Source organism: Varroa jacobsoni, unplaced genomic scaffold (genome assembly GCF_002532875.2).
Source record: "Varroa jacobsoni isolate VJ856 unplaced genomic scaffold, vjacob_1.0 scaffold_429, whole genome shotgun sequence".
Taxonomy (NCBI): Eukaryota; Metazoa; Arthropoda; class Arachnida; order Mesostigmata; family Varroidae; genus Varroa; species Varroa jacobsoni.
The window spans coordinates 285096-309676 of record NW_019213331.1 but is presented as its reverse complement, the minus strand read 5'-3'; the positions used below and the strand labels follow the sequence as shown (position 1 = coordinate 309676).

Below are 24581 nucleotides of genomic sequence, written 5' to 3'. Positions count from 1 at the left end.
GCAGCTACAATGAATTAAACGAAGAAGTGACCCTCAAAAGAAGCACACGTTTCGTAAAAATATCTATAATTTGTATTTTGTAAGGCACTTGGCGGAACAGATGCCCATAAAAAAACTAGTTACGGCTACGATAGTGATGTCTTAATTTTTCAGCTACAATGTCGATTTACGTAAGACTTACGTCTATTGATTTTGGGCGTTCACTACTTAATCATCTCTATTTCAGGGTTTATCGAAGAATTCGTCGTGTATGGTGGAATACAGTAACGTCCGCGACAAGCTTGTCTACACGTTGCCGCTTAGAAGCTGCAACACCATGAGTACCGATGTGGTTAGTGATTAATTTCATGGTTCGATTTGCCTGCTCATGATAGCATTTTCAGTTAACGAAGATCTTCTAGCTTCGTATACGGATACTAAGCGACACCCTAACCTTTATGCCCTGTAACACAGAGACATAAAATGAGCACATGCGTTCTTAGGTTACGATGCGACTGAGGTAGTGTTTTTTCGAAAAATGGAAATCACCTCCAAGCTCCTGAAGATTTCGAAATAGATCTTTTGAAAGAAAAGTATGCTTGTTATGTGTCTGTAGAGCACATCATCATGGGGCACACTAGAATACACTCTGAACGATATTTCCGATAACGGTGATGTGCCCTTTTATGACTCCGTTGGCTTAGAGTCGTTTTTACGCTAAGCCGACCGACGTCTAGGACCAATGTTGAAACATTTGAATAAATATAGTTTACACAAGTGATGATTGGGTAATAGTTCATTTTTTTTCCACTTCTTTTCTTTAAATGAAGCATTTTAATTTTTTTTTGGGTCGAGTCATTCTTGAAGCTTTACCTTAATGCAACGATGATTGCGAGGTACAAGCTTTTATTGTAGATTGCACAGAGCAGTGTCACGTTGAAGCACACGTTTCCACTCTAGTTCTTACTTAAAGTTTGTTTTTTTAGTTTTGTAGTAATTTGTTTCATTCTTATTATCTCTAAGGAATTAATGGAACTTTCAGCCATCTCTCCAGCAGTGCTACCAAATATTTACCATCTATGTTTTTTTGTTTAAAGTCATACTGAGTTGCATCTGCATTTTGCTACATTGCCATCTGATCGTGCGAATTTCAGCCGAGTCTTCAATGAAAAAACTCAAGCATTCCTATCCGAGATTTACTAAAAATATATAACTCTGCATTGCAAGACTGATCAAATGAAAGGTATTTCTGATCCCTTTTCCATAGAGAAAATTAAAGTTAACGTCAACATCTCAAGAACAAGAGTCAGTAAAAAACCTGACATCACCAGATGCATCGTAAATTGAATATCCCGATTTATTAATCGTTCTTCATGGTCATATCTTCTATTATTATTGACTGTAGCCTATCTAAGCTCGTACCAAATTAAATTTAGATAATTTATAATGTGAAATTTTCACCTAGATATCTAAGCTGCTTTCCAATTACAGTTACTTGCGAATGCAGTGAAAATGTAAAAATTATAGCGCCAAAAAACGTTCAAGAGGGTTGAACAATAGCGAGAAATGTTCACCAGCTACGTTCAGATAGGATTATACGTTATCGCGAAAGCTTATCATGTAACGCCATTCATCATTTGCATTACGTCAACAGATGACGCGCTGACCGTTGAGAGAACTTCACGAAACGCTTTGATTTTTGCTGGAAGCAACAAACAATTTTGCACACGCTTCAGGTGTATTTCTCGCTTCACGCGATCGTGTACATTATCTCAGGCACGCTTCGTCTCAGCGTTCGGCCGAACGGCCTTTTCTGACGTTTCGATATTGTTGAAAACGTCAGCTAAAACATAGCGATTGACAGGAGCTGAGTTGGACTCGTGTTGTCATATTTAATACGATAGAGTTCAGCGAGTTTAGCTGGTAAGCGTCGATATCTGTCCTTCTTTTTTGCGTGCGGTAGTCTACTTTGAAATTCTCTTCGCTGTGTTACATTGCGCGCCTTGTCGATGCCGGGACTGACCAACGTTTGGCCGACCAAAAATGGCCAACTCACTCATCAGCATCCCAAATCTGTGAATGGCGAGTATCCTTTTTGAAAAAGATCAATTTCGGATTTTTTATTTAGTGCTGATAACGTAGTGGGGCCGGAATTAAGTTTTTTGCTGGGCAATAGAATAGGAATGGATTAAACGTCCAATCTGCCTTGTAGATGCTATCTGACGGTTAAAGCAGGGCTCATTCTCTATTTCTTCCATAATTTCACTGTCTAATTATCGTATGTAGCGTACACAGAAGGGGGTCGAGACAGTGTGAGAAATGGCATAACTATTAGTAGCACAAAAATGCCATTAATAGAAGAACATATCTTATTATATTTCTACCGTTTGGTGCAAAGTTGGCGAAGTAAATTTCGTTTTGTAGCCGGATTTGCTTTTAAAAAAGCATCATGCATCCTCCACAATTACGTATTTATATAATACAACAAATTGACTTTGCGACAAGCCTGTTTATGTGGCCGTGTCTGGATCAGGTCCTGGAATTGAACAATGTATCAAGTATTAGATGGTGAAGCATTTATGTGTTTATGGCCGGTGCTGGAAGAATACCCGCCGTAGATGTGAAAGCTTTCAGCGAAGTTTCACATTTAAGCTATAAATTTCCGCTAAGCACTTTTACCATTGAAGTTATGAGTGGTGATTCGATGGGATTCTGCACACACGTCAGGTTCAGCATGGCACAAAAGCAGGCACAGTTTTATTTGTAAAAAAAAAAAGGGGGACTTTTCGATGATTTGTTTCTTCCTCCTAACTGGCAGGACAGCATATGGATAATTTTATCGACATTGTGTTGATTCAGTATCAGCACAACTAGGGGGCCGAACACAAACTCGAAAATACCTCTTTAAAAGTTCCTTTGCTCGCCAAAAAAAGAACGCCACGAGCCCTAACGACAAAAATTTAATCGAGATAAATCAAAAACATTTTCGAAATTTATGGATAAACGTCAGATCGTTTCCGACGATTCAGTTAGTTACGTAAAAGTTGTCCAGGCAGCAATGGGTAACCAATTGGACGGCGTCGTCGCAACTAGTTATCGATCAAAAATGGCGAATGTTTCTAATAGATCAGCGACGCCACCCGGATCGACACCCTTTGAAAGGTGGTTTGAGTCAAAAACGATCTGATGATCGATAGAAAAAACGAGAGCTTACTTGAAACAACGGCATTTTCCCGCAGTCATCTCTTAATTTAATTTAACTCGCTTTAAAACAGCGTTGCTTACTCTTTCTGTTATACGTTGAAATGCAAGACTGCAGTTGAAATATCTGCTCTCATTTGTGTCATCTAGCATCAGTACAAGTTAATTCATAACGTCCCTGTAGTAGATTAGTAGGTAACACTTGCATGTTTGTCTAGGGACACGTGGTGATCTAGGTTCGAATCCGGGCATGGACACACGGTTGTTTCCCGATGGACTGCCTGACGGCGGTGCCGGACTCAAAACATGTAGGTTAGTCCATGACGCGTGTGTCCTTGACAAACATAGCACTCGATAGATATCAAAGATACACGACAACTACAAATATTGAGAGCTTATTTCAAGCCGACTCGAATGAAACTATAGTATAGGCAGTCACTGCTGTGAACTGTTCAGTGTAATAACACCATCCTGTACTGCAGTGGTATCCTCTGCTACTAGATGTTCTTTCAAGGGACATCTAGACACTTTTGGCAAGAGCCAACAAAAAATAAACAGGCACTTTGTTAAGGGACATCAGCAAGCTGCATGGTTCCTGCGGACCTTCAACGTATTGGAGACGGTATTGGCCAACAATAAGATAACTGTCTTATTGTTGTTTTTATTCAGTGCGTTTTTCACAGTATTTAATGGCATTCGTTGTTAAACGCATTCTATTGGAGATTTGGCAACAAACTGGAGGGGGGAATCGTTTGCAGTCACCGCCTATCCCATCGGCACGTTACGGGAAGCCCGCGTTGGTAACTGTTGTACGCAGAAGCAATCATCTACGGAAGCCCACAGGTTTTGCCGTTGTATTAGTTGGCTGGAGGGAACCGAATTTATATGAAGCTCGGAAATAAACGAAACTATATTTGTATACATGTTGTTAAAACATCATCATTGAAACATAGTTGTGGTATTCACATATATACATTACATACATTCATATCTGGCCTTAGCGGAGGCCAATAAAAGATGCTAAATGGATCTAGCAATGCCATTCCTATTTATCTCGACTGTGCTAAATATAATATGAAACTAGAAATTAGGAGAGACATTATATGAAAAGGACTTTCAACATGTTTTCTTCCACATGAAGACCGTTTCGTGAGCTTCTACCATGTGTAGAATCGAGTGCGTAGATTGATTGTACATAAACCTGTTGGGTTAATCTATTTGGCCTAAATCTTTGCCACGAATATGCGTATTTTTTGTACTGCCTCCGTTGTTACAACCGTTACGTGTAGTAATTAGCGCCGCCAAAAAATAGACAACCGATATGGTTTCAAAGAAGAATAGTATTCACGGTCGATAATTGACATTTGTAAGAGATGCAATTACTATGACAGTTTTTGTATTACGGCCTATAACCTGTCAGTTAGCATCATCGATAAAGATTTGTTCTACTGTAAATACGGTTGTGCTTTCTGCTATTTTTAGTGCTGTTGCCATTTAGAATGCTACGTTAGTTAAGAGACAGCTGGCGCCCAGTACGAAATTAAATGCATTTGGCATCGGTGTAGAATCTAGTCTACCTCGCGTCTCTTTAATGCTAGCAGGTAAACATACTGCTACTGCATTCCCACTAGGAATACTGACGATTGAAAGTACTGCCACCCAATTCGGCTGTATCTCTGCGTGGTCTATGTACAGGTATTACGATGGTGCTGCCGCCAATCTTGTTCCATCCAACACGTTGTAATATGCATGTAAGCGCCACTGTTTAAGTTATCAAGTGGGAGTTGTCACTGGCACATAGATGCAGTTTTTAAGAAAAATAAAGATAATAAATCATCGCCATCATTCGACATACACTAGTCAGGATAAGAACATCGAAGGTATGTCTTATTTTCCATGTAGGGATTAGCTTTTGACAAGATAAGTTATTTGCTGCATGTGTTATTGCTAAGGGCGGACATAAGATAAATACAAACTGTTGTCCAAAATAACCAAGCGTTATACCCACTTTCATATTTGTAAATGTTCGTATTTAGTGGACACGCTAGACACTGATGGCCCATGAAATCCAATGTAGTCCAACGCTGGGCAAATCGATTGGGCTCTTTAGTTACTGGTTGGCTTGATTTTCTACACTACCAGGTTCCTTAATGACTTCATTTTTATTTACTTTTGTAATATTCATTGATTTCTGACAATCGACGTTTGTCTAGTGCATTGATTTTAGTAGAACCACAGTATTCTTGATGATGGCTTGAACCCGGCTAGCTGGACTTAAATCGAGCAGTACAGCGAATTGCTATGGGTACGATGATGGGTGCCGATTCTTATTCCTTCTTTATGTTTAATACTCTCCCCTCCATTCGTGGGGTTGCGTGAACCAAAAACATGTCGCTCCGCTACTAACCTTTGCGACTAATACAATTAACATCCGTTCAGATCTGACGTGTTCGTCCCCACGACGCTGTCGGTTAATGTCAGCTTATGAAATACTGATTTCATTCCCGCCGTCAGCTGTAAACAAAAGCTGTGTTCAATGTCGCCGAAGCATTCAAGGATAGCGGCGCCCAGATTATATTTGTTAGATTTGGCATCCGGTTGCGTCACGAGTCTCTAGTTGTCCTTTTACCTAATAGTGAAAAAATATTTGACGCTCATCTGAAGAAAAGCAAATTGTGAAGCTATGAAGACGTGCCAAGCTTCGAAGAAGCATAGCGAAATAGATAGATTACTGTCTTACGTGATTGTTTATAGATCTGATAGTGCCAACATTCACAACTACTGAAATGGACGGCAGTTTTGCCCTCGACTTGAAAAGCCACTAGAATTTGAATATAGCATGCAACTGCAACCAGCTCAGGCTCTTAGACCTACTAGTATATTTCAAATTATTACGATGACTTCTTAGTCGTAGCACGGGGCATCACTGCACGAATAAGAATAGTTAAAATAACATCTAGGAGGAAAATGCCGACATACAAATAATAAAATAACTGTATGCATTTAGCACAGATTTGATTGAGGCCTATTGCTGGTCCACTACAGATACTGCTAGAGTGACGGCTGTTGTTGTTGTCTCGATTCTCGTGATCGTTGTCGACGAGGCGGCCGCTAATGGCAACATCTGTGCCACTGGATAAAGCTATTCCAACGGTTGTTACTATGTGTTACGCAAAACTATCTATACGTGCTACACGGTTATAGCTTGAATACAATCTGACAACAAGCGTAGACGTAACAGCTTCTCTTCAAACTAACCTTTTCGTACATATATACTCTTGATGAGCATAATCTAGGGAGATTCTGATTAATGTTGTTCAAGGTCCGCCACCTAAACTGTACCAAACTTTTCTATTATTGTTCAGGACGATGGGGTAGAATACTTCAACACAGTGGTTGTTCAGCCCCACCGAAAATTGGTAACAAACCAGGGCAAAGGATTTCATATTCGTTGTCGATATCAGACAAAGGAAAGGCAGGTTACTAATAACTTTAACGTCAGGTAAGTGTAATAACTTAATACTTAGAATTAGATTCCTAACACGAATTTAGTGTACATTACCAACCTAAACCACTATCTCCCGTATTTCTCCATATATTAGGAATCCGTGTAAACTGTTATTAGTAAAGCAAAGCACGAAAAGTGACGAATGAAACGGTATGAAGCGACAAAATCGGTGCAGACTTATTACGGTACCGGGGATAACTGAACTTTCGAAGAACTGATGGTGGTTATTCACATGTCAATGGATTATGACAAATCGAGATATAAGTTAAAATAAGAATAGGGATGAAACGTTGTATGCTTCCAGCCAACTGGGAACAACTCCGCTTGTGGCGACGGCACCGATGCCTGACTGTTCCATGAAAATCTACGTTGGAGATTCGGAGCAAGAAGTCGTGGCGGAAAACGTTAAAATTGGTGATCCACTCACACTTGTCATCAATATCGACCTGCAGGGTGGGTGTCTACCTGCATACTGGATAACCGTACTATTTTACACATTATAAACTGAGTGTTAAATGGTGATTGCATCGTTTTTATTTCCAGATGTATACGGTATGCGGGTAACCAACTGCGTTGTTCGAGATGGCCTCAACTGGGGCGAGCAACCACTTATCAACAACGAAGGGTACGTTGATCCCCATTATTATATCACTATTGTCCTGAAGATAAAAGGTACACATGTAAAGGGGACATAAGTAATCGTAGTGCAAGCCTTTCGTTTAAGAAAAAGGATACCGATAGAACAACTGAGATATTACTGAAGGTCGTTGTTCTTATTCGCTTTTAGAAGTTTTTTTCTATTTTTGCTTTGTTAGAAATATTGACCCACGCTGACTATATCGTTGTTATTCTCCACAAGGAACAGGAGGTAATGTCCCACTTGATTATTCCCTCGGCGCGAACCAAGGTTGTTATCCAAGCTTAGTGCCGAAACAAGATGCTTTATTATCTTTTTTCGAATCTCAAAAGTGCCTCATGATTATCTATTTAGATGAATACAAAGCGTATGATGCATGAGTGTATTACCTTGCTTTATAAATAGGATTGCAGTTTCAGTCATTTTCATAAAGCTGGGAAAGTTCATTATAACTTCGGTATGGTAAGTAATAATGAGTTCTTAGAGCATCAAGATCACTGGCTATAGTTACACCAGTTTTCTTTTTTGTCTAGTTTGTTATAGGTTTTTTGGGTCGTTCGTAATCTAACATGAAGCAAAATTTCAAGGTTTTTTGAGATAGAAAAATCTACTAGTCGGTACCTTTGCATCTTTTCAGATGCCCGATCGATACAGACATTATGGACGCATTCGAATATTCGGAAAACAAGACAAAGGCCATGGTTACATTTCAAGCACACAAATTCCCATATACCGCTTCGGTTTACTATCAGTGCAACGTAAAACTCTGCCTCAAGTCATCAGGTGGATGCGATGATGTTCCACCGAACTGTGATTCCCAGCTCAATGGTCTCTTGCTGCCCAGTCGCAAACGTAGAGATGTAGGTACGGTACGTGATTTGGAGGGCGTAGAGGCCGACGTCCGAGATATGAATATTGAGGTATTTTCCGGACTCTATGTCAATGAAGCGTCCGATTCCGACCAGCCTGAAGGTAAAACATTCATTTCTTTTTTTTTTTTTGGTACTGTTGTTACCATAATACTTTGATTGAAAGTGATATTATAGTACGATAGCATTTTGAGTAACGAATGACCAGTTGTCGACTGGATTAAAAGGATTGCGTTGGTGTTCATTAGAATACGTATAAATGAAGGTCTTGATACTAAGGGTACCTTTTGAGGAAAAGCTGGAAAATCCTTCTTTTGTAGTTTCTAGGGTAACAACATGTGTTAAAATGAATGAGTCAGGTTCTTTTACATGCAAAGCCCTTAACTTACCCACGCTTGGTAGCTCTTTAGCTCACTTTTAGAGTTCTATTTTATCGGTTAGAGTTCTATATCTATTTTATCTGTTATATTGTTTCATAATTTTTCAAAAGCATTTAAGAGTATATAAAGTTGACAAAAAATTTCTTTGAACGTGCTAAATGCACAAATCTCGTGAAACTGAGCGCGATATAGTTTGCAAAGCAAGTGTTCGAAAAATTTTACAGAGTGTTACAATTAAAAGTTGTACATGTCAAATAATGGTGCCCCATATCACCAGTTTTTCATAGAAAAGGCAGAGTCGCACAAAAAATATCGTCATTAGCAATCTTACCTACCAGGTGGCGCCAGGGCATCCCATCTATACAAACTAGTCGACGAAGGGTCAAATCAAGTCCCGGCGCAGGACCAAAAACAAAGGAAAATGTGTAACTAGTCGGCACTGCAATTAAATAAAAAAAACGCTCGCTAAAGCGCCATTTAGCCAGCACAAATGCTTAGAGAAATAAGCTAGTTGAAAATAAATTATTGTTAATTATATGATAAGAATGCACACTCAATCTTATCAACTAACTATTCATCTATACTCGTTATTTTCCAGAGAATAAATTTATCGTCAATGCAGTAACAAAATTATTAAAATTTAAAATCTGCGATTACAAATCCGGAATACACCACACGGGTTTTACGCTGGCTTGGAGTCAATACTCGGGGGACCCATTTTCTACCGAGTTTCTGCACTTTTAGAATTTGTGTTATAATTCTGTGACCCGTTGCATGTAAAATGCCAGCTCTAGCCGACAGAGCGTTTGGCTATACGCTCTGGTTTAGTTATTATTCACGTTCTACAGTTCTGCTTAGTGCATCTTTGCCTAATGCCTTCACTAACCTTCAATCCAATTCCATGGCGCTGTGGTTTTTGAGAATAAAAATCGAGTGTTGATCTTCGAGATCAAAGGATGTTTTTCCTTCTGAACTCCTTTACCGTGAAATAAACTCAGCCAGTTTTCACTCACAGGTTTCTAGAAAATGTAATAATTAACAGCTAAATTTTATCTAGTAGCGGCGTGTAGCTCAAAAATTATTCAGTCTCAATGTCTACTGAGCAGACAGGAGGCGTAATGTCCACACTCTGTTTTACTCAGACGTTTTGCGATTGCAGCAATCCCTTTTCAGGTCAAGAGGGGTAAAATCTTCTCCCTACTCCTCAACGTTTTAATTTCCGTTCTGAAATAACTCAAATAGTAATGAACTATTTTGTCATTCAAGCCTGCCCCCCGCCTAGTTATTTCGCTAATCTGTGATAGATTCGGCCAGCCATACTTCACTTTTAAGAGTGAGAAACTCAATCACTGAACGTTGACTTCCAGCACTACACGACATCTTTTTCATCTTTTCGTATTGTTCCCCGATGGAACTCGACCAGGTTATCATGATAGATGGCCAAATAATCACCAAATTTCATCTTCCATAACTCGCAATTAATCTAACTCTTTGCAACCAGTTAGAAGCTTTTCATATACTCCAATACTATTCTTAGATAAACACATGAAATTTAGCTAATTTATTTAAATTAGTGGTCATTTACAATATGTGTGATACTATGATCGTATTGAAAACGCTACCCTGCCTTTAGCAAGGTGTGTTTCATTATTTTAAATGAAAATTAAAACTCATATTTTTCTTTGCCTTCCAGCTGCTGCCGCTCCATCAACTTCAGCGTCATCTCAGTTCGACTTCTGTCTCTCAACACGAAAATTCGCTATAGGCATTGCCGTACTGGGTCTCCTGTTGATGCTCGTGGTCATGCTATTGGTAGCTTGCATTCTCCATCGGCGCCGTCGAAAGCAAGTGTCCTCGGTGGCATCATCAGTCTATTCCGGCCATCCCTATTCGAGTTCTGCGCAATCCACCTATTCGAACAGGGCGTATAGCCATTAGAAGCATTAGACACTAAAACGGCAACGTTGATACAGCGCTTCAAATAATAGTAATGATTAATATGACAACAGGGTAAACTACCCTAATACGAGCCCCTTGCCGCACCAATATGTATTTAATGTTATGTATCCTCGCGATCGATACAGATGGAAGTCCCCAGATCAGACGGCCTGTAAAGTATTTTAATAACATACAGGAGGTAAGCTAGGCGTCGTCTACCGGTTTTTAATGAAGCCATTTGCTAATATAATAACTCAGGTGTCCTGCTGGCCATCTGTCTGGAAAGCTAGTGGCAGCAGATTATGCAAATTGAAAGCGATATAGATAACAATGATATAGCTGAAAATATCTTTAGAACTCTAAATTTAATAATGACTTTGCAATGGCAGAGTGAGGATGGACTGACCTTATGTGACAAACGGTCGAAAAAAAAGATCAGACAGTATTATTTATTACTAGTTCGAAATATTTATCAGTTATTATTATTAATTATTTTTATTATATGAATTGTATAATTGTTTATTTGTTCATCCGTAAAATTGTTTTTCCGAAATGGTTGTCATGAAGTTAAAACCACTTTGCAAAGCAGCTTACGTTAATTCCATGCATATCCAGTATAAGCTCGCAGTATTTATGTATCGCTTGAACAGCTATCACGGGGATAATTGACACAAACGTTCTATAGAATCAGTGAGTTAAACTCCGCGGCGAGTGTGCACTACTGATTTCCACTATACGTTACTACAACCATTAAGTTAGCGCTCGGAGGAGCATTGGTCAGGTTTTTACTTTCGGCCCAGCAATTCTGCTGGACGAAAAAGCGATCTCAGCGCCATCTCTCGGCGCGCGGGCGCAGCTATTCCATCCTATATATTTCATCCTATAACGCATGTTCAATTACCTGCCTGAATTGTGACATATATATATATATATATATATATATGCGAAATAGTCTGGAACAACTATAATGGTTATGAAATGTGGAAAGTGCGAATTATGTACTTGCGGCGTCTTCTTTACGTCACGAAACTTATAATCGGTTTGGACATGCCAATAATGTTGGTGCCAAACGAGAGGGTTGGCCTGAGGAGCTTCAGAAAAGTAGTTCGCAGTAGACGTTGTACTGAATGATCCGTTTTTGGCAGGAACGATAAGCAGGTGCTAGTTCTGAGTATCATTATAATACCATTCTTATTATTATTAATGTACCAATACGTGGATTCTACAGTTCGTCAGTTAGTCTGTCTACCGGTTTTTCCTGTGTCCATGCCTGCCTATCTGTCCATGCGTGTGTGTTTGTGTTGTGTGTGTGTGTGTGTGTGTGTTGCGTGTGTGCAATTGTATTACGAATTAACGTCATGTCACCTCTTCTGAATATCCAACTAATCTAATTATTTATTAATGAAGACCTAGAACGTTGGAGAAAATGGTTTTTGTATTTTACGCTGACTGGGCAGCCCATAACGAGCATTTAACAACATAGCATTTAACATAATTCACCAAACAACAATGTGCCAAAGTATGTCCCGTCTACATTCTAAACAGTATTCTACATTTTACCTTTTGACCTAAGCAGTATTTTTTTCTCTTACCTGCTTACAGAGTTTATCTAAAAATAACGTTTTCTGGGCTATGTAGGGTAAATAGTATGTAACTGCTAGGTGAAATGAAGTGTGAGAAAGCGACGGGTGAGGATCGGCGAAGATATTATGAGAATGACTAAAATACGATTCAATATATCCAATTAATGTCAACGCTAAATGCTAACCATAGCATGTGATGGTCATTTAGAAGCATTTTAGTCCTTTAACTCTCGATTTACGTTTTTTTTTATCGCAATTGTCTGCACACCACCATGGATTTGACAAAGCTAAACAGAGCCTTTATATTTCTCTCAATTTCATTAGATTCTAATTGTTCAACATGTGTAACACAAACTATACCCGAACAGAGATCTGCAATTACTAAGATCTTCTCTGGAATTTTGGGAATAGAAAAAACTATATCGTGGCCTATTGCTTGATGATGAGTTAATATCAAAAACAAACGAACGAATACTCTACAAATCTGAAACAAAGTTTCAAACAACGCCACATCGTGACATTGAGCTATGAGAGTGCAGATAGGTAGCTTGAAGTCTACTAAAAAGATGAAATTATATGGAGTGTGACAACTATTATTGTCACCATGGGTGTCATGAGCAAAATGGTTAGGAGAATAAAAAAGTAATAAACATATTACTTTAATAAATACCGATAATAATGTTAAGTGTCAAAGGTGACTATATGATGTAAGCCAAACTGGTTGATTATTGTACTAGACGGGCTTCGGCAGCTGAGGATGTGTGGAGAATAAATATCTTGCTTACACACCTCGTTTCTTCCCGCAATTACCAGTTGGCATCAAGTTAATTACGTTCTTGGCGTATGATATAAATGTAAGTATAGATAGATAATAACACGTCACTGGAACCGATTTGCAAACCAACCAATTGCATTTACTCGTAGCTTGTCACTTCATCATTGCGATTTTTGATGTAAAATTCGTGATTTGTATTTCATTTTGAAATTTCATTCTACAAGTTATTAGGTGCAACATGCATTTATGGAAAGCATTTTTTGAGTGTTTCAAAAAAATATTGCTTTTACGAGTTTTGGCAACCGCACATTTATAGAAATGATTGCAATCTGGGCAGTGCCTATTTCTTTATTTTATCTTGGTAATAGATTAAAAAGTAATAATAATAATAAATATATCGATTGAAAGATGACTAAAGATCTTTTTCTTTCATGCAAAATCAAATTGCTGCAACTTGTTTTGGCGTTCATAATACTTTGTGGGCATTTTTAGTTCTCAATTGATGGATGTTGATTGTCCATAATATATCTTCAAAATTAAAAAAAAAAAGCAAATAAAAAAGACACGTATTTTTTGCCTTCGTTAATTGGAACTTCTAGTTTGGAAAAAACGTTTATTTTTTAGTTTAAATAAAAATACGGGGCATTATCCTTTTAATTTAATTTTCTGTACTATTCTTTTTATGGTACACTTTTAATTACATCATGAGGCCTGATTTGTGGTAGATTAGTTCAAATTCCGTATTTTCCACAACATCTCACATGTACTTTGTTGCTTTCCTTCAGGTGTTACCAAATTCTATAATTACACGGCTGTTAGGATGAAACGCTAATATTCCGTCAAATGCTTCCCGTTCTGGGTTGAAAAAAATAGGGATTTAAGTCTGGTGCTGAACATTATGATATGCGAAAGCCAGCCGTCAATTATCTACACCGTTTTCCTTATTTTTAGTTTCTTTATATGTATACAACAAAGTTCTTACACTTTGCTTGTGGTATATATGCACAACTTTAGTGTCTCTGGGATGCTCTTTCCTTTAGGATGCAACAATGTTTAACACTGTCTTTACTTTCCGTTCTTTTTTAAAAGCGAGATAGTTTAGCGAAAAATAGACGCATAAACTACTATATGGACTCTGCATTGGCGAAAATAGATCGAAGTCGATGCCATTGTCGTCTCGAGCAACTCGTTTTCTCATTGCCCTCTAATGACGGTATATATGCAGAAAAATAAAACATTAAATAGTCTACTATCATTAAGGCATTCAAGGAAACAACTATTTTCCGATGCCCTTGAAGCGTTTGAAAAGTGGATGTCTGTTCATATCATTCTTGGATCTCCGTACTTCGGCGTACATATCGCCCGCGTCTGCTCCAGATAAACCGGCCGCGCCGCCGGCCTTCTTTTGAGTTTTCATTTGGAATGGTGATTCGGTGGGAATACCTTCGTCCTCATCTTGGTCTCCTGCTTGCATGACCTAACATTTGAGAAAAATGTACGACAGAATCTTGAGGATGTGTGATTCACTTAATAGTCACTTCATTTTCTCACCGTTCAATAACATATGTTAAAATATAAATTATTTATTGATATCAAGTCTATAAACTTGATTGATCTTTTCTTGTGCGCATAGAATAGAAGTAGACCACAAAACAGAACTTCAAATTTAGAGCCATTAAACTTACATTGAAGTATGGCTGAGAAGCCTTAAAGTAGCTTACCAACCTGTGCAAGTAATCGGAGTTGATCTTGTTTGTTCCTGTAAAGAATTCCCTCTTCTTCGTGAAGGCCTTCTAATTCCGTAATCACCTTATAGCTGTAACCTTGATTGACCAAGAACCGTTGTCTACGGCGTGAGAAATACATTTCCATAGTATCTTGAGATACCAGTGAATAGAAGAAAGCATTGGAAGTCCCCTTTTTTGCACGTAGGATTCGCCCTGAAGTGTACAATATTAGTGGTGGAATGTGTTAGAAGCAGATCAAAAGTTCTCTGGGGCTCCATTTTAATAAAATTATCAATTTCCTAAAGTCTGCTTGCCAAATATATCTAAGGTTCATCGAATTTGTATCTCTCTATTTATATCGAACTACTTAACTTTCCGTTAACTTGCAGTGCGCGAATAACAGCGATGTAAATTAATTAGCGTTTTAATAGTTTTACAGCAATCAATAGCCAGCTTTGAAGTAAAACTGCAGAACATTGCTTACCCAGGCGTTGGGCCTCTTGCCTTCGTGAGCCACCGTGGGCCGAAATCTGAATGAGGACATTTGCCTCCGGAAGATCAAAGCTAGTGTCCGCAACTTTCGATACGAAAATGGTGTTTACTAATGGGTTGTACTTGAAGTTCTGTAATATTTGCATACGTTCTGCCTGTGATGTTGGTCCAAAAATAAAAGGCTTTCTTAGCTTCTCGGCAAAGTGTTTTAAAGCAAACACGTTATCCGAAAAGACAATTATCTTATCCTTTCTTCGCTCATGGTACTGAATAAGATACTGACAGATTTGAAATTTGTTTGGATTCATGACAAACAACAAACACTTTTTTGCCGATCGTGCCGATAGGTACTCGCGATAGAACTCCGGAGTCATTGGGCACCAAACTTCGGAACAGGTCACCTTAGCAATATACCCTGCTTTCTGCAGCTCCAACCAGTTTGCTTCATATATCTTTGGCCCAATCAAAAAGTTGAGATCGGCAATTTTGTCGTCTTCTCGCACTAACGTAGCTGTCAGGCCGAGTTTGCAGTGTGCTTGTACAAGGGTGAGCACTCGGCGAAACATTTTGGCAGGAATAGTATGCACCTCGTCAAGCAACATCATACCCCACTCTTGCTCCTTTAACCATTGCATCACTTGCTCACCTGACCATCACAGAGCAGGATATTCGAATTAGTACATCGAATAAATGTAACAGTTTCAATTAACTTACGTTTGTTAATTAAAACCGCTCGAGAGCAAATAAACCTAAACAAATGTAAACAAAAAATACCGATAAACCTGAATGCATAACATGCAATCATGGAGCTAGTTCGAAAGCCTTGGATCAATGTAAATTATTAGATGAAATTGTCTTTAAATATTGCAGTTTATTTATTATTTAAATATTGTACTGAAGGTACATAATACAGATTCGCCTACCTTCCCAGCTCCTTTTTTGTGTATGAGTGATCATGGAATAGGTCGTAATACAGATGCCGCAACCTATTGGTTTATCTTTTGCTTCCGATGTAAAGCGGCAAATCATTGAGTCATCCGCAGTTGACCACATTTTGAACTGTGCCTTCCATTGTTCCACCGACACGCCAGAGTTACATAGAACCAAACAACGTTTCCTTACTGTGCAGCACGCAGTCACTCCTAACCACCACAAAGACATCAATTTAAATGTTCGACCATATGGACATAAGAGATTTCAGCTATACAATAGTACCATATTGCGTAGTTCTAATATAATTTAACGCCTGATAGAAATCTGTTGTGATTATAAGCATGAGCAATCGAGTTCACTTTTTTAATATTGGATCTGCTACAATCCGGTGCACGCCACACAAGAAAACCAGCTTTTAAGAGTTTGTACGAACACTTCGTTATAACATATAATAAAGACGTACACTACACGAAGGTTTCAACGAGAAAAGACAACATAATCACGCACATTTTAACGCTCGAGACGTTTTTACCTGTAAGTGATTTCCCGGCTCCACAAGGTAAGACGATGACTCCAGAGCGAGCGCGGCCGTTACCAAACATCTTTCTAAGCGACTTCTCCTGGTAAGGTCTAAGAAGAGCTGATGGTTTTAAATCTACGTTAATGTCAGGATTATGTGTGTCGTTCTTGAAGTCGTACTCTGCCAAAAGTGGATACTCGAGTTCGATGCAGCGCCTTTGTATGTCTTCGATTTTATCTTGCATCACTTCGAATGACACTACTTTCGTTTTTCTTTCTGGCTCTTCTTCGTCCTCATTCTCCATCCGGGAATAGAAATCGAAAATGTCCGAAGGCACTTCCGTTTTTTCGGAGGCTTCACTAAGCTTTGAACCTGGTGCCGCCTGAATTGGAATTAAAATTGAATTTAAAAAACCATGCACAAAAACCTTCTGATTTTATAATGCGCACACTCATAATTACCGTATGTCCATTAATTAGACTCTCAAACTAAATTACATCCACTAAAGACAAAGCAAAATCGATGATTTTTTATTAGGAGTTGCGATTGCGCATCATGTTCGTCGAAGCGTAACAAGGCATAACCTGTCGGTTTTTAACCAGGAAAACAGTGAAACTCGGCATCCCTTCTCGTAGTTACTGAGTTCCTATTCTTTGTATTCCTTGAATGCACTTCAATTCAAATAGTGCTAAATATTATCACATTGTTTCTTTACAAAGCAGAAAGTACTTGCTTTAGTTAGCGGTACAGTGCAGCAGAACACACCACATACCGTTTGTTTGACCGCACCCTCTGAAAAGAGCTCAACGTCATCTTCGCTTCTCTTTAAGCGGCAATTCTGAATGACAGGATCCTTCAAAAGCTTCTGAAGCACTTCTGGGTGGCTACTTTCAACAAAGTAGCGATTTTGTTTTAAAACGAGTTTCACTTTGCCATACGATTCGGTGCACATCTTTATAAATTCAATAATCCCTGAAACACATTATTTTAAGGAACTACGTATCACCATACCCTAATTAATGGTCATCATACAGTATGATTATTAGCAAGTATAACGTAAAAAGCAACTAGAATTAGGCTTAGAACACTCACGAGTAAGTCGGATGTAGAAACTAGCTTAGGCGCTACCATTCATTTCTAACAAGATGTGATAAAAGCAAACCTTAGTTATCCGAAATGATATGTAAGCGACTGTATCATTTGAAAAGGCTCAACCTCTAAGCCCTATTATACTTTTTCACTAAAATACTGAGGCATATGGTGTACTGACACTTACCCTCTGGAATACTAGTTTTACTAAGACGTCGTAAATATTCAATGATATCATCAGTTTGCAATCCAACAGATACTGCCGCATAAAGCGAATATGAAGTGAGCTTGTACTCGTGAATGAATTCAGGTCGGCAGACTGGCTCGGATATTGCGATCAGGAAATCGTGGGCGTGCTTAAACACAGGTGAAAACGCCTCCAAGAAGATGTGCCCATCACCTGACTACATAAAAAACGGGTAAGCCTAATCAAATAACCCACTCATGTTTTCAGCAGCTGGACAAATGATCTATGCAAAGTTCATAATACAAGTATTCTAGCACTAGGAGAAAGCAAAAATAAGTGTAGGTAAACCATATGTATTACGCAAGTTCAGCTAATCCCAATTAATCCCAGTAAGTAAAGAAGTTCAGCCAAGAGGAAAGTTAAGAATAATGCTATAGTCTTGGTTACGTTATTCGTAAGGTAATAACCTGCATACATTACTATAACACGTGGAGTGTGTAAGTGGATATATTTAAAGCATAGTAAAGTAAACCCATAAAAAGGGCAACGGAATTAACTAACCACCCAAAGTGGTCGCGAAGCATGATCTTCCTTAAGAATCATCTGCGACCGATAGTCCTTTGCCCCGTACTCGTCATCGACCGCTTTCTCCTGGAGTTTCCTGCTGGCTGCGTCAGGAACGCCTGAAATTTATTTCGGCCAAGACTGGTCAAAGTCATGATGCACCCTCTTCTGATCTACGAAAACCTTTCGACGAAGAATGAAGATCATAGGACAAGGGAATCAAGTAACACCATTAATTATGATAACCAGATTGCACCTAGAAACGCTGAAAATTAGTATAGCCTGCTGAAACGATAGGCGATCTATGATAATAATCATAATACTTCATTTATTATTTAAAGGAACAAATTGTAGTGATAAGCTCAATTTAGGCGTTTGTAGAATAAAACAAGTTCGTTCGAGTTGGCCAAGGAATAACGTATTGAGCGTACATTAGTGTTAAAACATGGATTAATCAAAGACTAAAACTGAATCAAGTTAACGATAAGAATGCATGTAAGTACTTCATGCTTAACTCTGTCTTTTCGCGATAATATGTATTACATTCAACATAGCGACATGTTACGGAAAAAGCTACTTGTTTTCCATACACTGTATATAGTTACTCGCTATACTGCCGTGAATGGGATCGAATTGAGCAATAAAGCCAATGCCGCACCACCATTGCCCCTCGCTACTCGATCGTCAAGTCTAAATAGGTTCTGTACAAAATCCACAGGTAGGTATAAACAACTTCTTTAAATAAATTTGCCGTTTTTTTCAAATACCACCGTTAACGAGTATTTGAGGGCATATGAGAACTATCGTATGAAATAGACCATCTGATGGCTATACTGAATGTGTCACGCTTTCAAAGTGTCCACGAAAGTGAGTAGCATCGAAAATAGAATCAACTTCAAAACTGACAAACTTCACCCTGTTTAGAGAGAGAATATGATGGAAGAAAAATTTCGTAAAATATATACAGACTTTTCTAATGTGAAATCCTATTTCTTTTCGACTTCGTGGAAGTTTGATTTCAACATGAGGAGAACATACCTTCAAGCGAAAAATTATCGCCTTCTTCGTCACCGTCAGGCTGTCCACCGCTGGCGGTATTTTGCGCTCCTCGACGAAATTTATTGTAGCCACCGCCACTGGCATTGCCTCGGTTCCCATAATCTGCGAAAATACGCTTGGTCTGTGATTGCCATATTAGTAAAATCACTCACACAAATAAGAAATTTATAAATTACAGAGAATATAAAATGATGTTCTAATAAATTAAGATTATCACGCACACGAAAATATGTTTTAAGGATATAGGTAATTCTCTAAGAACCTTACGCTTAAAACAATTTGCTTAGTTTACAATGAAACTAACATATAATTTCACTCATAAGTAACTTAAATATTGATACCGATTTTGTTTATTTACCGATTTATAAAACTATCGATTCTTATCTTAACTTAGGGAAAAATCAGTAGCCTACAGAAAGCGATATAGCCGAGAATCTTACAGTGTGTACATCTTAATTAGTGTTATCATTATTCTTATTACTGCTATTAACGCTTCTGTTATCGTATTATCTGGTCCAGAAGGACGATACGTAATTTGTGAGCAGTGGTGTAAAACGTACGGTAAATTTCGTTGCAAAACAGATATTATAATAGTAGATTTGTCTATATCAATGAAAAAAAGTTCTCTTTGTATTTTTATGCCCTTGTTTAATAGATAAATCCACATTTTACTTTCATGACTTCCAAGTCGCATAATGCTTGCTTTTTTTTGTTTTAAATAAATTCCTTCTATCTTGAGCTTATATATTTCGATTTACAAGTAAGGGCTGTGAACTGAGTACCACAAATTATCTGCATGAAGGTGAAAACCAGCACTCGGATTTATGTCAATTCATAAAGTTTACGAACTCCTCAACGGATGACCTCTGCACAGAAAAATACAGACTATTTCGTACTTCACTCATTTGCCTTTCTCTCTAATTAACGAAGAGATCAAGGTTCTTTTTTCACGCAGATTGTGCACGTTGTCCTGTTCTTAGCAGAACGGTACGATTTCATTGTGAAGCAAACGAACTTTGCGCGATTATTCCCGCGCTGGCAGATACACACAGCATACTTGAGGACTAATAGCAGTTAGAATCGGTGCTTGCGATAATCTACCCGCAACTGTCAAGAATAATATTGTTATTTTTGTTTAAAAGTAAATATTTGCACCGAAGTTGGTTTTTAAATATCTGTGATGCCGTCGTATAATAACAGTCGTCTATCCACTACGCTGACTGTTGACACTGAGAAATAACAATTGTAAACTAATGGCATAAGTTGATAATGTAGATTGATTCTTCACACACACTGTGTGTATTTAGAGATTCACTGCTTCTTACAAACCTTTTTTCCCTTTATAATAACTCATTTCATTTAAAATGCTATCCTTTTTCACGCCACGACAACAATTAGGAGCACACTTTGCATTGGTCAACTTAGAAAAGAATGACTACTCTCGCTCCAGAACAATTTTGCTTTAATCGATTCATTTTATCTCGCTGTGTCCCGCATTCAGTTAGCACATAAACAACAGCTGGAAGGAGTTGATGGCAAGCGTACACGGGACTGACTGATTGGGCGGTGGGTGCTGCCACACAACACCAGCCGCAGAAACAGCAACGATCAGCTGTTGTTTTTTTTAGTTCCATCGAATTCTTTGGTGTTTATCAACCCCAGTTCTGCGAGGGTAGGTTTGCCGCCGATCACACCTGATGGTTTTATCACGTAGTTTACGCAGTTGATCAATGAATAATGTGATACAGTGTTGTTCTTAAGAATGACGCCTGAGTAACTATGATTTCCTTCCGGGCGATTCGAGGTTGAACAAGTGGTGCGTACGAACCGAGGATTTCTTCCACTTAAAATGCTCCATATGGCAAAGATTTAGTCAAAAATGGAAGCCAAACCACTTGTAACCTGTAAGTCATGATACTTTGATAGGTATTTCTCATTTCTTTATGTTTATAGATATTTCTTCAAAAGAGATGCCCTTATCTTGTTTATATTTAGGACTTATTAGTGGTTTTTTTTATAGTTGCCAGCTACCGACATGAAAAGATCCATTGCAATTAAAATGTAATTAAGACTTGATCGCATTGAACGTCATTCTTCGTCAAATATAACTAATGTGATAGAAACAAACAATTTCATTATCCATGAACCGCCAATGCAGTTTTCTTTTGTATTCTAAACTGTGTCTCTATTTATGTGACATATAGACATATGATCGTGCTAGTAATAGCGCTAAATCCAAATTAGCTGCACTTTGGTCAGTTTCAGTTCACATTTATGGATGAATCGGTTGATGATATTCCATGAGTTTTTTAACTGAATATTGTAAATTTGTTGTTGCATATGCATATTTAGTGTACTTCATAGGCTCACCGAAGTTCTTCGTGGCACGTCTTTAAAAGGACATATGCAACGAACTATTTTTCGGATGAAAGGTGTCGCGTCATTCTGATGCTTTGATTACCTAAACCTTCCCCATAAATTACATACGTGTAAACGACCTCTAAGAATTTTACTAATTCTTAGTGAGGTGATATTTGTTTTATCGATCTCGATTGTATCCCATGTGTATCTTGCAGATACGGGTAACTGTGCACTGTTTGAAGATCTACGTGGTTCAGTTTGCCCAGCAGTGGCAGCGGAGGCTACCGAGTGGCGTCGCAGTCTTGGACGTCACCGAATGGTTCATATTGACGCGAACTGGATCGAGTTCGACAGGGATCGGTTGAGCGCCAATAGGGAGACTCTCCTTAATCGACAGTATCTTCATACCTTCTGGACTGACTGCTCCGTAAGATTACTATTGTCAGAACAGTATTCTTCGTTGTTATTGCCAGAGCAGTACTCCTCTTTGAATTGATCATCATTGACAGGGAAATTATCTTTTCAATGCGATAGAACACGATATAATCGCTTTTTCTTTTAAAGTTCGAACATGCTGACTTAATGACGTGTGGAATTTTCATAGTAAGAACCACTACCACTGTGAATAAGTAAGTCAACCTTCCGTCCAGGACCTATAGGCTTGAGACGGGCAATAATTGCGTTGTTTACTAAAGTCCTATGAAGTGTAGAGCGCCAAATGCACAAAAAAGTTCCACCCTTTCTACAAAGTATTTGTATTTGTTAGCTTCTATGTTTATACCATAACTTTTAAAGACAGAGTTGTCATTAAGAAGTGTCACGGTATTTCTGGCTCTCTAGGATTCTGATGAATACAAGAACACTGTCAAGCAGGAAATACTCCTTTGGATGCAGGAACTAAAGGCAAAGTCTCAGTGGGACTGGTTAATTGTGGTTGTCGAGGATAACGCCCGTAAAACACCTGCAAAAACAACCTCGAAATTGCTCAAGAGCACTGTCTGGGACCGCATACGAAACGACTTCCCCAGTAAAAATATAGATAGGTGCTTAATTTATTTTCCTCTGCCTCTTTGCTAAATTCACCAGTACTTGAATGAGCAATTTTGTGCTTTCCATTTTTAAAGAGCTGGTTAATCGATGATTCTTTGTCAAGATACTTGATTTAAATAGTTCAGTTTGTTTAAGTTGGTAATAGTTTGCAATTAAGAAATTGTAATAGCCGGATTCTGCCCATTAAAGGTTATTTATCCATTTGAAATTCATCGCTTTTTTTCTATTATAGGGTCTGTACGTTTGTACGCCCCTCGAGGGGAGAGTTGGGTAGTCGTAACGCGTCCTTAGACACTTTCCTAGGTCAATTCCGTACAGCGCTCCTGCACGGCCTTAATAGAGAAATCGGCTACTACGAAGACAAACTGCGTGAAAAAAGAGAAGCACGAAATAACCCAGGATGGAGTTTCATCGATTTTTATTTTATGCAGGTACGAAATGAATGATTTTTTAGCTTTATTTCTTATCATGCGCAATAACTTTCACTTCGATATAGTTTGCAATAATTAATTGTAATACAAGAGTGTAAGAACAAACTGCTAATTTCCTAGCAAAAGAACAAACTAGTAATTCCAATCGGCCACGTCGAAGCTCGGCACAGTTTTTGCAGCCACCTAAAATATCGTAAGGACCCCATGACCCTATCGGTTGTGATCAATAGTGAATTAAAATATGCTTTAATTTATAATGAATAAACGACGCGCAACTGTTTTGAAATGATAAGAATAATACTACTAGAAGTTTATCAGGAGAGTAACTGGGTTGAAGCCAATGTTAGATGCTTTTTTTTTTTCTTAACCCAGAAAGTCGTTATAGTGATGAGGCCTGACGTTGTCATCAAGTAACCAGACTGCATGCTTTCGGTTGCCACAACAACGGTCCATACATCTCTTTAGGTGCTCGAGATAGCGAGCTGCTTCATTTTCGACAAGTATCTCATAGTAGGACGTGGCCCTGATGTCCGTTGCAAGTACCACTATCACCTTACGTCCGATCCTGCTCGACAGTGCCATCGTCTCGATTCCTCTCCAAAACAACGCCGCTTACTTGCCTGGGGTCTCTTCGGTCGGCGGTAGATATTGAACCATGCTTGGTCTACGGCGACTGTATGCTCCAGGCGGGTTTTGTTAATTGAAGTTGCGCAAATTGCACGTGGAATACACTACAGGCGGTTTCCACTAGCCTGGAGTGAATTTATGGAGATTTATTTTTTACTTAGTTTCCGCATTTTCATCATTTGGGTTATGATTCTGTAACACATTACATGTGAGGTACCAGTTTTGGCCGACGCAGCCCTTACACCCCCAGCTCTGCGTCCGTAAAAGCCCTCCTCGATTGTAGCAATGTGTTTTCGTCTTTTAAGTCTTAATATCTGACCACCTTTTTTCTGGCCTGCGGAACTCCATTCGCCATTTCTCAAACGTCTGCATTTGTTAGGTACTGTGCTTTCACTTAAGGCCTACCGTCTTCACCTATCTTCGATAAATATCCGCAGCGCTGTGGCTTTCGATGAACAAAAACCTAACTACTGGATGTTGATTTTCGAGACCAAAAAGTTCTTTTCCATCTCAACTCGTTTTTGCTTGGGTAATCTCAACCCGCTTTGATCACAAGTGTCCAAAAGACTGGAGAATTTGTCACCCAAATTTTATGCGCCCGCGGCGCGTAATTTAGAAGTTATTCAATTTCAAAGTTCGCCAGGTTCCCTTGAAAAAGCCTAACTATATAT

General features: G+C 38.7%; 3 protein-coding genes across 4 annotated transcripts in view; 2 read left to right on the top strand and 1 right to left on the bottom strand.

The window, feature by feature from the left end:
• The window catches only part of LOC111260332 (cuticlin-1), a 75194-nt gene extending 61907 nt beyond the window's left edge, over positions 1-13287 (top strand). The window contains exons 4-9 of the mRNA XM_022832979.2: positions 227-331; positions 6546-6682; positions 6993-7141; positions 7232-7313; positions 7963-8297; positions 10268-13287. Of these exons, the coding sequence (XP_022688714.1) occupies positions 227-331; positions 6546-6682; positions 6993-7141; positions 7232-7313; positions 7963-8297; positions 10268-10512 (1053 nt within the window). The 3' untranslated portion in view covers positions 10513-13287. The remainder of the gene's footprint in view (positions 1-226; positions 332-6545; positions 6683-6992; positions 7142-7231; positions 7314-7962; positions 8298-10267) is intronic.
• Positions 13288-13521: 234 nt separating this feature from the next.
• Positions 13522-20904, bottom strand: hay (ATP-dependent DNA helicase hay). The gene is made up of 10 exons (XM_022832978.2): positions 20771-20904; positions 19421-19543; positions 18380-18501; positions 17819-18035; positions 17315-17514; positions 16555-16924; positions 16013-16231; positions 15082-15735; positions 14596-14810; positions 13522-14347 (listed from the first exon to the last, which is right to left on the bottom strand). Exons 1-10 carry the CDS (start codon positions 20793-20795, stop codon positions 14147-14149), a joined length of 2346 nt encoding a protein of 781 aa, XP_022688713.1. The 5' UTR covers positions 20796-20904; the 3' UTR covers positions 13522-14146.
• Positions 20905-21043: 139 nt separating this feature from the next.
• Positions 21044-24581, top strand: part of SIDL (SIDL trafficking protein particle complex subunit 10) — a 16129-nt gene continuing 12591 nt past the window's right edge. Inside the window, exons 1-4 of one of the 2 annotated variants that reach the window (XM_022832976.2) lie at positions 21044-21345; positions 22018-22229; positions 22643-22845; positions 23085-23283. In XM_022832976.2, coding sequence (XP_022688711.1) covers positions 21321-21345; positions 22018-22229; positions 22643-22845; positions 23085-23283 — 639 coding nt within the window. In that variant the 5' untranslated portion in view covers positions 21044-21320. The remainder of the gene's footprint in view (positions 21346-22017; positions 22230-22642; positions 22846-23084; positions 23284-24581) is intronic. The other variant, XM_086968282.1, reaches the window with a different exon arrangement.